The sequence below is a fragment of the Alosa alosa genome, chromosome 9 (genome assembly GCF_017589495.1).
Source record: "Alosa alosa isolate M-15738 ecotype Scorff River chromosome 9, AALO_Geno_1.1, whole genome shotgun sequence".
Lineage (NCBI taxonomy): Eukaryota > Metazoa > Chordata > Actinopteri > Clupeiformes > Clupeidae > Alosa > Alosa alosa.
This window is the reverse complement of record NC_063197.1, coordinates 5,286,541-5,301,070: the sequence shown is the minus strand read 5'-3', so window position 1 is coordinate 5,301,070 and position 14,530 is coordinate 5,286,541. Positions and strand designations below refer to the sequence as shown.

Below are 14,530 nucleotides of genomic sequence, written 5' to 3'. Positions count from 1 at the left end.
GAGGTCAGACTAGAGGTGTTTTGCCCCATCCAAAGATAACGAACACAGCACTCAAAGCAATTATGCATAGATAAAAATCTATTTCCGTAATGAGGGACTAACACTGGGAGACCACCAGGAGAGAGATTGAGGTCATTTTCATTATAGCTGGGGTTATTGTGTGGGCTTATTTGTTTTACTTGTTTGGCAGGGGAGATGTCTTCTCTTGTGCCAAGCTGTAGGAAGGAGTTTTCTCCATGGAAACTTCTTGTATATTCATACTTTTGTACATTCTTTTAATGAGTGCATGATATAGTATATTATAAAACAGTTCAGTGGTTCCAAATAGTTTTGTCTTTTTGATGTCTGTTTTAAGATTGAACAATCTTTAGGATTTAGTTTAACCAACCAGACTATAATCAGATCAAACTGATATCTAATCAAGTGTTTGCAAAATGTGTGTTGATTAGACTGTATGCTACTGTACCTTGCTTAGCATATTGTAAGTTAGGCTTCTTGTCAATTGAATGTGCTGTTTAATTACTGATGTATTCATCTTTCAGAGAAAAGTCATCAGAAGACGCCAAACCCAGCTGTATGAAAACAATAATCATGCTGTTAACGTTGATTGTTCCCTCCACAGTACTGACTGCCATTCTCTTCTCCAGCTCAGCCTGTCTCCCTGCACGTGTGTGACACACACAAGGCGGGGGACAAAATGAAAAGAAAGAAACAGTGTTGCCATAATCTGTTGGAGTAGTCTCTACTCAATGCATGCTGCCTCACACACCTGCCGCCCCCCCTCCTCTCCCGTGCACCAGGTCATATTGTGGAGGATCAGTGCTATTCAACGCCTTGCATGGCTCTGAACACACTGTGTATTTGGCTGCAAAAAGCTCCCACTTGCCATAATTCAAGAGCAGTCCTGCACACACCTCAGGCTCTGACGCCTAGCTCTCTCTCACGGACGCTCAGTCTTCTTTTTCTCTCTCTCTTTCTCTCTCTTCATTGGTGTCTGTACACTCCTGTCTGCTTTGCATGCATACAGTAGGAGGTCCTGCATGATGGCTTCTGCTTTTTGAATAATAATGTCCATGTTGTGAGCTCATGTATTTTGTTTGTATTTCTATATGTGTGACTGTGTGTCCATGTGTATCTAAGTGTGGCTGTGTGTGGGAGTATGTCTAAGAGTCTATGTTTGTGTATAGTTTTTAAACAAAGAAAACATTAAGACAGGAACAGTGATTATACAGTATAGCAACCTTTGCCACGTTGCTTGTGCTATGGTTTGCTGATGACAAAATAAACATAGCTAGTGAACTGCTATATATGAACTGCCCACGTGTTTGGAGCCACCTCATACACCTGTGTTTTATTTTCATTTGGGCAGGTTGGCTATGTAATGGATTTAGACCTTATTATAAACACAAAACAAGTGTAGCTGAGATTTTTTTGATATAGGCCTAACCATACTGTGTTGGTTTTGCCAAAATATGCTCACATTTTCTAAAATCTTTGCTATATGTGATAAAATTATATATAAAAAAGTATAATATAGCATGATGCAATCTTAAAGGTAATTCTGTACATTATGATTGACACATTAATGTATGCAATGAATATGCCATTTTTATGTAGTTCTGAATATGGGCCGTTTAGGTCTTGGGTCTTTGTAACAGTCTGCCAGTGACCAGTGATACCGTCTTTTGATATTTACTCATTGACCCCATTTCAAAATACGGTAAAAAGCTTGCAAGCAAAAAAAAAGTTTTTGCAACCTTTTTTTTTCTTCTGAAGGGGCTTCAGTTGAACCACTAGAGTTTTCTTCTTTGTTTCTTTGCAGGAACAATCCTCTGTAGATACTTTATAGAAGCCAGACCCACATTTGTTGAATAATTTAATTGTTTAGATCTCCTCTTTTTTGCTCTTTAAGATAAACGCTCATACAAGAGAAAAAGACGAAAGTGAAAGTTCTTTGTCTTTGAAGCACTTTTTTATTGAAAGGCTTGTGTGTTCTTGTATTCTGTTTCCTCCATCTTCTCCATTCTTGATCCTAGGTCCCCTTACAAAGAAACAGAGTGATGATTTAGGTGATAATGACGGTGCAGAGGACGAAGGTATTTTTTGGTGCAAAACTGATCTGCATGAAAGGAAACCCTTTCCAGTTTTTTTCTTCTTTGTTTTTCTTACATTTTCTTGTCCTTTTTTTGAAAGTGAAGATTCTTTTTCTTCCTAGTTTTTGGCTGGATGTGTTTTGTCTTTTTTGCTTGATGTTTTCAGAGTATGTTCAATGTTTCCCGTCATTCCAAAATTGCTTAAATGTTAATAACCCACCATAGATTTTTGCCTGACTTCTCCTTTTGTTTTGTTTATTTTTAACATACTGCATCCCACCTACTTAAACAATAATACTGATTATTATTAACCCCACTGCCAACTCTTAACACATTTTTGCATGATTTTTAACCCCTCTGCTTTTTGACAACTACTTATGTAGTCTTACTTTGTAGCCTGTACATCAGTGCTAACATCAATAAATAGTTTAATCATAGACAGTTTTTTTGGCGCAGCCAGTAAGTTTCCTACGCAACATAGTCTGTTCCTGGATCTGATGAAAACATCCCCATTGGAATAATAGAAATATATTTGTTGCTATTAAATATAAGACTCATCACAAGCAGTATCTTAATATACATATCACAAATTACTATGCTGTCATAGCGACAGTATTATTAGGATACCTTACGTGACTTCATTAGAGTATTTTCTCCTCAGTCCTAAAGACAGAACAGAGACTTAATATGGACAATTTCCAGTATGATCTCATGAAATAAGCACCAATTAGGGTAAATGTAACAGGGAATGAGGCAGCTGTCTTTGATCTGCACATCAAAAGATTAGAACCATGCAGACACACAGAAAGCCCCGCAAACCGTCATGCGTTGACTTATAAAGAATTCAGGGCAAACAAACAATCCTCTTAACTACAGAAGACAATATGCCATGAGACTTGTGCTCCGTGAACTCATTGAGAGGCAGCCACGTCCCACGGCAGAGCTTTACAAGTCTAAACTGTTCCACATACTTTAAACCCCCAACCCCACAGGAGCTGAGCATTACAACTCGGTAAACAGCAGGACATTTGCCCCACTGTGTTCTCACAACCTTGGATTTTTTAGTGTGTTTTTCCAAGCTTTTTTGCCACCCAGTTTTTGATTTACTTGATGGACTATCATTTTTCAAGCAAACTTTCTGGAATTACCTCTGCTCTTCACTATGAACATTTAATCTCCGACCCATTCTTAATCTGAAGGAGCCTCATGATGGAACAGATACGTTTTCCCTGGAATGAACACTTTAAATGAGAGTCAAACACAAAGGCACAAACAATATCTGATGCTGATGGGCAATAATATCATGTGTTCCCCTAATCAAATTGAATGGAAGCAGTTCAAGGATCTGTTGCTGAGGATATCTTGAAATGACATTGGAATTGCAGTTGCGCTTCATTGGTTTCAACCAGTCTGGAAATCTTTATTTATCAAGGTTTCTTCAGGTGCACACAAGGTCAGATGTCACCCACATCTCAGAGAGATGGAGATGGCTGGGGAGAATGGCACACACAGACAATAGTGGGGAAGTGCCATCTCATTCTTACAAGAAGCACAGAGGAACTGGTATCCCTAAACAATTATCAGTGATCAGCCCAATCCAGGGATCAAGAGTGGCTGGCTATGACACAATGCTGTGGGAGGCACTGATTGGGTTTGGGCCTTAGCTCCAGTAGCGTCCCATTGTCTTGATGGTTTGGCACCTAAAGTGTGTACACCAGCAGAATGACATCCGTTCAGACTGGGAAATTATTTTCATATCGCAACAAAATTGGAATGCACCCATCATCACACCAAGTTCCTAGTAAACTCACATGGCAATTGTAACCGTAAACCGTAAACACAAACTCCGTGCACACATACTGAGCAGCTGTACACACTCACACAAGCACATCACAAATGCCTTACTGCTTACTGACATTCGTTCCTCTGAGATGTCTGATGTGCAGTACTTGTCAACAACTTTGATGCGAGAAGGATTTTTTCTGGCCTCTAAGCAGATGTTAAAATGCATGGAGCCTCAGTATTATTCTTATTGATCAAGGAAGTTTTGAGACACAGACATTAAATCGTAATATATACAATATCAAAAGGCCCTTTTTATGCTGTTGCGGCCTCAGCCCTTACAGAACAAAAAAGGAACAACGGAGTATTAATTTCTTTGAAGAATTTCATGTCTGTCATTATCTGGCATTAGACTCCCAGATCATTGCTGTGCCAGTTTACGGGCTCGTGTGAGTCCCGTTGCTCAGCTGTGATTCAATTAATTCATCAAAGTGAATGGAAGATGTGAAGACTCAGATATGTGATTTTGGGAGGGAAGAGAGGGAGAATTCAGCCCTCATATTCTGTAGGTTAATAATCCTGAGTTTCACTCTCATCACTCTCTGTCTCTCTCTCTCTCTCCTGACTCCTTTCTTGTTTTCTCCCAGCCCGGTTTATCAATTTCTAACTCTTTATTTATGTTTTTCTCTCATGTTTTCTCCCTTATGTCTTTAGAGTGATTCTAGACTACTCACCACACATACACACACACACACACACACACACACACACACACTGCAGATAGACCTTGTTTATATACAGAATACTTTTTTTACACACTAAAGTGTCCAACGTCTCCAGACCACACCGGCGTAAACACAGTGGGTTCATCACCCACTGACAAACAACAATGAGATGGTCCTTTTCTGAAAGAGGATACGATGAGCCTCAAAGTGTGCCACGTTAAGAAGAGGAGGAGAGTTCTCTTTGTCTCTCAGGATCCCATCAGAGACCATCCAAGAAAACTAACATGAGCCAGACCTGGGAAGGAAAACAACAGCAAACAAAAGACTGGATGATATGAGGAAGACTTTTTTGAAGAAGAGTAAACAGTATGGAATATCATTACAAATAATAGCTCTGTGTTCGTTCTGCTGCTTACTCAGAGACTTCTTGGATGTCCCTTACCACCAAACATCAATAAAAACATCTAATGTGTGCGTGGATACACTGTACCCCTGATAAAAGGCTTTTCTTGTTTGCAGAAGAGGAACGTGATTATGAGTATTCTACTGGGTTTGAATAGATATGGAATGAAATGAGATGCAATTTAATTGAAGCATGTAACTATTTAACATACCCTATAATAAATATCCTGAATAATTTTAGGCTACAATTTCAAACAAATTCATAATGTTTGGACAGTACATACATTTGTCAGCCTTCCTTGCTCTGCTTCAGGTCCTAGTATCACAACAAAAATAAAAACATCTAGATGAGATATCATGCTTACTGGGAGAAATACATATTCAGAATGGTTTTATTTTGATATGAGTGTGTTTTTTGCCCAAATCTGAGAACACATTAATAATAGACATGCACACACACACACACAAACACACACACACACACACACACACACAAATACACACGTTTAACCTGTTTTGTTGTGTTGTTGTGTTAATCTATGACGTGTAGTGTATTATAGTATATTATACTGCACGCCATAGATAAACACAACAACACAATAAAAACAAAACAGCAACAGTTGTGCTGTAGTAAAACACAGAATAATAATGTGAGTAAAATAATAATAAAGTAAAATGATAAAAAAGTAATAATTTAAGAACACAGGCCTGTGTTGAGCAAACCAAACCTCGATCACATTAGTTCACCTTAAACTGTTATTAAGTGGGGAGTTTCTAGTCACCTGGAATATGATGTATATGTTGCATAGGAAATTAAAACTCAGTTAGTCTCTGACCATTAATACAACTTAGCCTATGTCACAAGCTGTAGCAAGAAGGGGAAAAGAACAATTAGACACTACTGAGATGGCATTTCATGTTGTATTAATTTCCCCCTTATTATTTATTGCTAATTATTTACTCTCCCCTTTCCAGACATTCGTGAAAGTGGCAGTCCCAAGCCAGTGATGGTTTTCATCCACGGAGGTTCTTATATGGAGGGCACAGGGAATATGTTTGACGGGAGCATCTTGGCAAGCTATGGCAATGTCATTGTCATAACTGTGAACTATCGGCTTGGAGTGCTAGGTAAGACATGAGCTCTTTTTCCATCCTTTGCTTTATGTCCATCTTTTAGAGTACTTTCTGTAATTGGTCAGGTGAGTGTCATGCTAAAAAACCGAGGCTCACACCTCATATTAAATATGAAGTGGTTTGATAGTAAAACGTCCTTCTTTAACAAAAAGGCGCCAGGTTCAAGCTCCCTATGGCAACAATCAAAAAGTAGAAGAGGTCTTTGCTTGTCAAAGGGAATTTATCTGAAAGCCAAATTTTATGTAGATAGAGCATCATGAAGGTTATTACTGCCATCAATACAATGCTGGAATTAGACTTTTATAACTACAACTATATTTTATCAGAGAACAATTTAGAATTTTATTCTCATTACCTTGGTATTGTAGTTTTTGGAATTATTAACTTATAAAAAGAAAGTTAGATTAGTAGCTAAATGATAGAGGCCAGTAAGAATGCCCTTAGAAGATAATGACAATTTCAATGCCTGGGAAATCTTTAGAGGCGCTGTAGGACTGGAGCTGCAGGATGTTCTGTATTGTGTGTCCAGAATTTTTTGGAGTGAATCTCAGAGTGTTCTTGTCTGGCGATGATAAGGTAAGTGGCGTTCTGAATGTTAAACAGCTAAGCTAAACTTCCCATAGGCTTTGCTGAAAAAAGAGAATGTTATAAATGAATGAAGTAAAAAAAAAGTTTGGAAGCAGAGAGCTATGAGGTTTTGAACCCACACATGCTGTGTTGGATGAGGTGAAATGATTTTTTAAGGTTCTTTTTCTGGGCTAGCATTTTTTGTATGCTGTTGTCCATTTTTTATACCCAATTTAAGATGATGTCCGTCTCCTTGTCTCAACCTCAAGCTGCCAGAGAGAAAAACAGCTAAATGAACTGCAGAGGAATAGTTGAGTCTGTGAAAAGTTTGGCTTGACAGTGTTAGTGGATGGATGAACATTGCTCTGAAACGATCCTGTTAACAAAACTGAACCTGTTGGGCTGTATTTTGTGGACCTTATTATAAAAATATTTCTTTTTTCTTTTGTGATGATTTGTTTTCCTCTATTTTTTCCTCTAACTTGTAGAGCCATGAGGTATGCACGATCTGATCATGAGAACTGACATATTTATTATTTGCTGGCTCTTTTTTTCATGGGGGACACAGGGTTCCTCCGCAGGCTGTTGTGGGCTTTGTGTATGGAGGGCAGTGAGCGGTAATGGAATGGAACGTGCTGAGCTTCCTGCGCGTCATTATCAGAATTGTTCAGGATTTATGAGCCGAGGCCTTCCCATCGTCTCCCTTCAGCAATAACCAGACAGCTGACATGGCTTCGCGTCATGTTGCTTGCATCTTAAATAAGACAGGCATTCAGGCTCACAATTTTTTTGTGCATTTGTAATCGTAAATCATTTGGAGACCTTTGTTCAATCAAAGCTTTGTACTAAAAGAGACCAATATTCTCCCTGAAATGTGATACATTTTACATCGAAGATTTTTCATGGTTTTGTTGTTACTATTGGTTCTCCCAAGTGATGTGTATGATTTGAGCACTTTGTTACACTAGGCAGTCTTACCTAGCTACAGTGAATAATTGCACAGCAGGAATTGGGTCATAAGTCTTGTCAAGAAACCGGCCCAGCGTTGATGAAAAGGTGCACGTGTGAAACACTGACCCAGGTGTTGAGTACGCAGACCGCTCGCATGTGTGTGGCATGGCAGTGATGGGCTGCTTGGCCCTCTGTGTGTTGGCCCAGTCAGCATGTGTCTAATTGTATTTAATGTACCCGCTTGCAGGCAAATTATACTCAATTGTTTACCCTTTCAGATCTCCCACCACTGGCTTTTGTTCTCCTGGAAATAATTGGTTTGAGCATTTTGTGTGGCCCCACATTGAAGATTATTATTCTTCACACATTGTTATTTTTTTCCCTTTGAAAGAACAAATGCCTGGGAGTTTGCCTCATTTGTCTTCCTTCATACTGTAGCTGTCATTGTATTGCCTCTGTATCCAGTAGTACACACACACACACACACACACACACACACACACACACACACACACACACACACACACACACACACACACACACACACACACAACACACAAACACACTCTTGCATAGCATAAATCTCCACAGGGTCTTTGCAAGAGCATGTAAAATGTCTGACCTCATTCAATGATCAACGTACCTTGGGAGATGGTTATTGCAAGGGTGTTTATTAATCTTAACAAGCATTTAACGCTTCCCTGGCATCCCTAAGTCTTTCCTCAAGCTGCCTCCAGTGTGCTGTATAGATGCTCATTTCCGCTTGGTGAAAAGTGGTGCAATCTGCTTTGATGTCCAATGGCACCCGCTCTTCAAGGCCTTTAGAAGTACACAGAGATGCTTTTGAAAGGTGCTTCAGTTTAGCCAGTGACAACCCAAGTTGCACTGGAGCCATTTATGGCAGATTTGTTTGTCGACTTATTGGAGTGGTCATCCTAATGAGAGTCGGTGGTGCCTCTGTGGTTTGGGTACTGGGAGGACAAGGACATCTGCCACAGGAGGGGCTTTGGCCTGTGAGTGATGCTAACTGGGCAGATTAGCCCAGGCGGGAAGAGAGGAGCAGATGTCCATCTGGACACGCTCCGTAACTCCTCCCCATCTTCCTGCCCCCTTCCATCTCCTCAGCATTCTCGTCAGGCTCTCTCTCTCTCTCTCCAAGTGTTGGCCGCGCTCCATGGACACACAGGTGGGCACGCATGCACCCTTTTGTTGGCCTTGTGACGACCACACATTCCCTACAGGGACAGACATGCTCTGCTGAGGAAGACGTTTTGGGCGGTTGAGGGTAGAGTTGTGAGCTCCAGCTGTGTGTGTGTTTCTTGCCTGACGCCCAGTGACCCCAGGTGACCGTAGTCTTGCTCTCCATGCCTCACTGTAGCTGAATGTAATCCTCTCCATCTCTCTACAGCCCCGCTGTGGCATGAATTGCAGAGTGTTGTGGTTGGATTGCTGGGTGTGTTTTAAGGCATAAGGCATCTGATTAGGCATAAGAAATAAGCTCACTTCCTCCTGCTGGCTTTGTAGACGCCCCTTGATGATGGAGTTGGTCACTAAGTGTTTGAGGGTGGAAACTAAATTGTACAGGTTTCATGGCAAGGCAAGCATCAGTGGCTCACTCTGAAAGCTTTCAGTCTGATCTCAGACAGTTTTGGTGGATGGGGTGGGGGGTGGGGGGTGGGGTGGTTGTGTCTAATAGGAAAGAGGGTAGTATGCTACTCTCGGTGTCCAGCCATTCCATCCCAGACCTGGTGCTGCATCCATTTTGTTCTCAGACAGGCTGCTGCTGTGAGCCGGATGGGTAAGAGGGCACTAACAGATGGATGGATGCACGCTGACATATCCATCTTTGCCACGGCGCAAGGGATTAGCTCGCCTTGGCTCCCAGGCACGGCTATAGAAACCAACTGCCACTGTAGATGATCAAGGTGCTCGGCGGGATCTGCGCTGGGCTGTTGCTTTGGCCCCGGGAAAACAGATGGACATGTTTAACACTTTAGAAATGAGACCGTGTTTTCAGCGGATCAAAGCCAGGGAAAACCTTTGCAGCACAGAGGAAAGGTTGGAATGCATCGGGTTGGGGGAGCATTTGCATGAGCTGAGCTAGCATTTGCTCAGTCCACAACTCCCCCTGCCCCTACACTCTATGGCGTTTTCACCCACTAAGCTTTCACTGGTGTCCTAATCCCTTTTCTCGTGGACGCTGGATTTCACATGTTTTATTACAGTTCATTGAACACGGCACATAAAGAACAGTCAGTATCCTGGTTGTTTACTTTTCTCTAGCTAGTATTGGGAATTGCCCTAAGCTACTGCAATGGCGTTGACTGGTCTGATTTGATGTTTAGCTTTTGCCCCCACTGATATGGTTTGGTCTCCTAATTGGTTAGTGGTTTAGCTTTTGCAACAGTTTTTGGAGGTCACAGCTTTGCCCCTCCCTCCAGGAAAAGAGGTGCCTGCTGCCGCTGCAGGTCAGCATTTCCGCCCCGACACGCTCACACAACAGATGGCCAGCAGAGGATAAAGAATATCTGACATTTACCATGTTGCAATCATGCAATGATGCTTTCTCACCCACCAGTGAAATGGACACTTATCCCGAATAATGATATGCCAGAGGCCTGGATCAAACTCACACGAGACACTCCATTTTGTTATGCATAAAACGCTTCACACATTTCTGTTGACACTCACATCATGGTATATGATTTTTTAAGATGGCACATATATCTGAAGTAGTTGTACTTTTTAGTTTTGAGGTTATACCTGACCAAAGACCAAGAGAATTATGCTCCTGGCTCCAAATCATCTCATCCCTGTAGTCCACTCTCACACTGTAAACTGGGACTTTGACATGTGAGAACAGAATAAGCCCCAAGTAATGGAGAAATGTGCTAGAGGCTTGAAGGTTTAACAGCCATGCAGTGGCTCTGTGGCTGAACTCTTAACAGCCTTGATTGTGTGGGATTAAGATTACCAGACGGTGCAAAACCTTGCAGCAATTTATCCTGCCCCTTGTAACAAGGGACAGCACAGCCCTAACACCACATGCTTCATTTATGGGTCCATTTCAACAGAAATCCACTGCTGTAAATTGCTCTGAAACATGGTTAGTTAGAGTACAGGTCCTATTCAGGCAGATAAAGATCTTGTTGTGTCTGAGTTGGGCTGCTCTTGTTTAGTTTATCCAGCTGCCTGTAACGGAGTGGATTCACTACACTATGCCTTACATGCCTCATCATGATTTGTTGTCTGACAGGCATTATTTAAATCTTTCAGAGATGCATAAAATACAGTAAGTGTGTGGCACAGAAACCTTTTCTATGATTTTGCTTTGCTTTTATTTAGCAGACGGTGATACAGTATGACAAAACTACACCACTAACTGTTTAAAATTCTGCTATTTCGTAGGATTGCAGTAGTGAAGACATCTGGCATTGTCTTTTTTCTCTTTTGTAATACCCTATGTTAATCCAAAAATCTCTGTGAGGGTCATTTTTTTCCACAACAGTCATTTTTTTCCAACATTTCCTTGTGGAAAAATCAACACAATATGGAGGATTAAGGGAACTGAGATCTGGCGTGAACACAGTGAGCCAGTGACGTGATCTTTGCCAGCAAAGTAAACCTTGTGCATGTGGCTTTTCTCCAGTTGAAGATTCTGCAAAGGGGGGTTAATGCAGCTTGATTTGCATGGGGAAATTACAACCACAGCATATTGCATCCCACTGATTCTAATTACAGGAATAATCATTAATAGGAACATTTAATCATTGATATTAATCACTGTAATTATTACTCATTTAACATTCCTCAAACAGAAGAGTGAAGTGTCATCATGCTGACACATAAATACCCACATCTGTCTCCATTCACTCTATCTATTCTCTCTTTGCTCCTATTTCTATCTATCTATTTTGGCCTCCCTCAATTTCTCTTTTTTTCCGCATCACACTCTCTCCCTCTTGTCTCTCTCTGTCTTCACTCACAGATACACTACCGTTCAAAAGTTTGGAGTCACTTAGAAATGTCCTTGTTTTCATCATTAATGTTGTAAATTACTGTTGTAGGATGAAATAGCTAATCTTTAATGCAATATCTACAAGTATACAGATGCCTATTATCAGCAACCATCTGATATCATTTTAAAAGGCTAACTGAGAAAACATGGGAGAACCCTTTTGCAATTAAAGCACATGATGTAATCTGAAAACTGCTGCCCTGATTAAAAAATCAATGCAACTGATCTCAGCTGGTATTCTGTCTATAATGGAGTGGAATGGAAATGTCTAAGTGACTCCAAACTTTTGAACGGCAGTGTATACTCAAATAGTCAGTACAAACCACAAGGGAATTTTGAAGAATGATTTTGATTGGCTTATCCATGAGTCCATCGGACACAGCAGCACACCCCTAGTAGTGTGACCTTGCTTTCACAGTGCCAGGTGATCTGATGGCTTCTCGCTGCTGTAGAGTTATGTGAGAGAGGACTGTCCCATCTCAAGATGCTTTTGGTCCTTTAGGTTGCATTCTTCTTTTATTTGAAGTCTGGTGGTGAATATGTGGAGCAGCAGTGTATTTGGTGGCAGCAGCAGGCTACACACTGTTGGTGTTGCTAATGGCTAAAGAGCCTGGCCTGAGGAGGGCTGTCCTTGCAGGTTCATAACTGGTCCCTGGGGTGCAGTGAAAATAATGTGTGTGTGTGTGTGTAGGGGCTGGAGGGATGGCCTTGAATGGAAAGGCCTTTATAAAGCTCTCCTGAGAACGATGCTCACATATGTTTACTAACTGTCCCCTTTCAAATGCTGCTGACGTAGGATGCTGCAGAAGCCAAGACCCCTCAGCATTCTCCACTGCCTGAAATGGCTCATCTGTTGTGACCACGAGACTGAGCCATGTAACAGGCTTTATTCAAACTCTCTTGCTATCCTCATAATTGCCACATGCTTGTGGTATCATATGGCATACATTTCTCATTACATGTTACAGTAAATCATGTGGCTTTAACTCAGGTGAATCCATCACATAGATGTGAGGAGTCATAATGCTTAGAGCTTCCATGTCAGCAGGCATACAGAATAGCAGCACTACGAATGGAAAAGAGATTTTTCAGAGCTTGTCTGTGTTTCTCAGAGGCTGTATCCCCGGATTCTAATGCTGGCTTGCTGTAAGTCAACAAGAAAGTATCCTGAGATCTGATGTTCATCTGTTGATTGAGCCCCTGGGCTTCTGTCTCTAGACACAGGCTTACAGCAGGCTCCATCGCACACAGTCACGTGGGGTTGCACAAGGACATGGTCTCTATAAAAAATTCAAGTGTTAGTCCTTCCCCCTTAGCTTCTGTGGGAGAACACTCAGTGGCAGTGGAATCTATCCGGGGGGGTGGGGGGTGCAGTTGAGAGTTCCTGGCAGGGGGTAGATGTCGATCCTGGCAAGTGGACAGATGTTGTAGGGGCTCTAAGAAACCCTCCATGGATTTCATAACATCCCTGCAGACAACTTTCCAGCACAGGAGAGTCTGTATGCTGGAGGGCAGTGGAGCAGCTCGTCTTAGAGGTCTCTCTCTCTCTTCCTTCTGACCCTGCAGCCGGCAAAAAGCACCCACACATGTAGCGTCTGGTTTGTTATAACAATTTTCGTTCTAATTAAGTGCTTTTGGTTTGAAACATTCATTTAACCATTTATTATTTATTTCTCTATTTATGCACAGATGGTTTGGAATATGAAGATAAGAATGGTGGGTAGTGAGTTAAAAGTTCGGGCATCTGAGGTCACAAAGGGAGGCCATGATTGATTGTGTTCTCCCTTGGAGGCTTTGGGTACAGTATTTTCTGGAGGTGCTGTATTATTGAAGAAATCTCCCCTAAAGGCTGCTGTATGAGAGACTGTGAAAAAGCTATTGTGTTGTAGAACCTGCTAACTGAAATAACTGCATCTTCTGTAGATTGTAAATCAGGCAGCAGACTCAGTGAAAACTCAGTGTTCATTTTTCCCTTCCAGTCAGATTATTAACAAAGTGATTCTTTGCCCACTCAGAGGTTCTGCGTTTTTCCACTGTCAGTTGTCGGCGGCCTCTGTTCTGTTAAATTCATTGTTTGCCTGCCATGTGCTTGCGGCAAGACTACTGTTGTTCACAATTCATAGAGATGACCTACAGATGCAAGCATGATGGCTTCATTTGTCTTGGTGACACATCTGAGATTGTTTCCATGCCTCTCCATTTAAAATTCACAAGAAATAGTCAGATTGCATTTTGGTGCATTTTCTTGTCAACACCCTGAAGTGTATATTTGCTTGTCGACCAGCAACCACATCCTTTTCTTGATGTCGTCTGCAAGCCGGAGGGTTCTTCAGATAGAATGTGCTTGTGGAGTGGTAAACCTCACATTAGCATCCTGAATACTTTTCAAAGGTTTTTATCACTGTGACTGGCATCTGTCCTCAAACCTGTCTAAGCCAACGAGGATATTTGCTATCTCTGTGATTCCCGTGCTTTACACATAGCAAATGATGAGCTGTATTAATCACCATAATCCAATTACATGCAACTTTACCATATGTCTGCGCTTAATGTCACAAGGCAAATCCACCACTGGAATTTGCCGGGGAGTTAATTGGCTTTTATCCTCGGGAAGGCTTGTAAGTCATCCGTTCACCTAAATCACACGCTTTACTCGCCAGATTTGATTCACTCTTGGCTTCTTCGTCTCCCCTTCCCCACCCGTTGCCATTTTGGATCATCCAGAGGAGTCATGCTGATGTCGAGTGGTGTGTTGTGGCAGAAGCACACGTGCAGTAGGAGCCTAGAGACTCTTCTGTAGCCCATTCTTTCCCTCACCTTCCTTCTGTCTCAAGGGCACTCCTTGATGGAGTGCTGGC

The 14,530-nt window shown here is 41.6% G+C and overlaps 1 protein-coding gene across 4 annotated transcripts in view; it reads left to right on the top strand.

Moving 5' to 3' along the window:
- The window catches only part of nlgn1 (neuroligin 1), a 209,201-nt gene that overhangs the window by 109,951 nt on the left and 84,720 nt on the right, over window positions 1–14,530 (top strand). For 3 of the 4 annotated variants that reach the window (XM_048253152.1, XM_048253153.1, XM_048253151.1), the window contains 2 exons: window positions 2,037–2,096; window positions 5,978–6,130. In XM_048253152.1, coding sequence (XP_048109109.1) covers window positions 2,037–2,096; window positions 5,978–6,130 — 213 coding nt within the window. The remainder of the gene's footprint in view (window positions 1–2,036; window positions 2,097–5,977; window positions 6,131–14,530) is intronic. The other variant, XM_048253154.1, reaches the window with a different exon arrangement.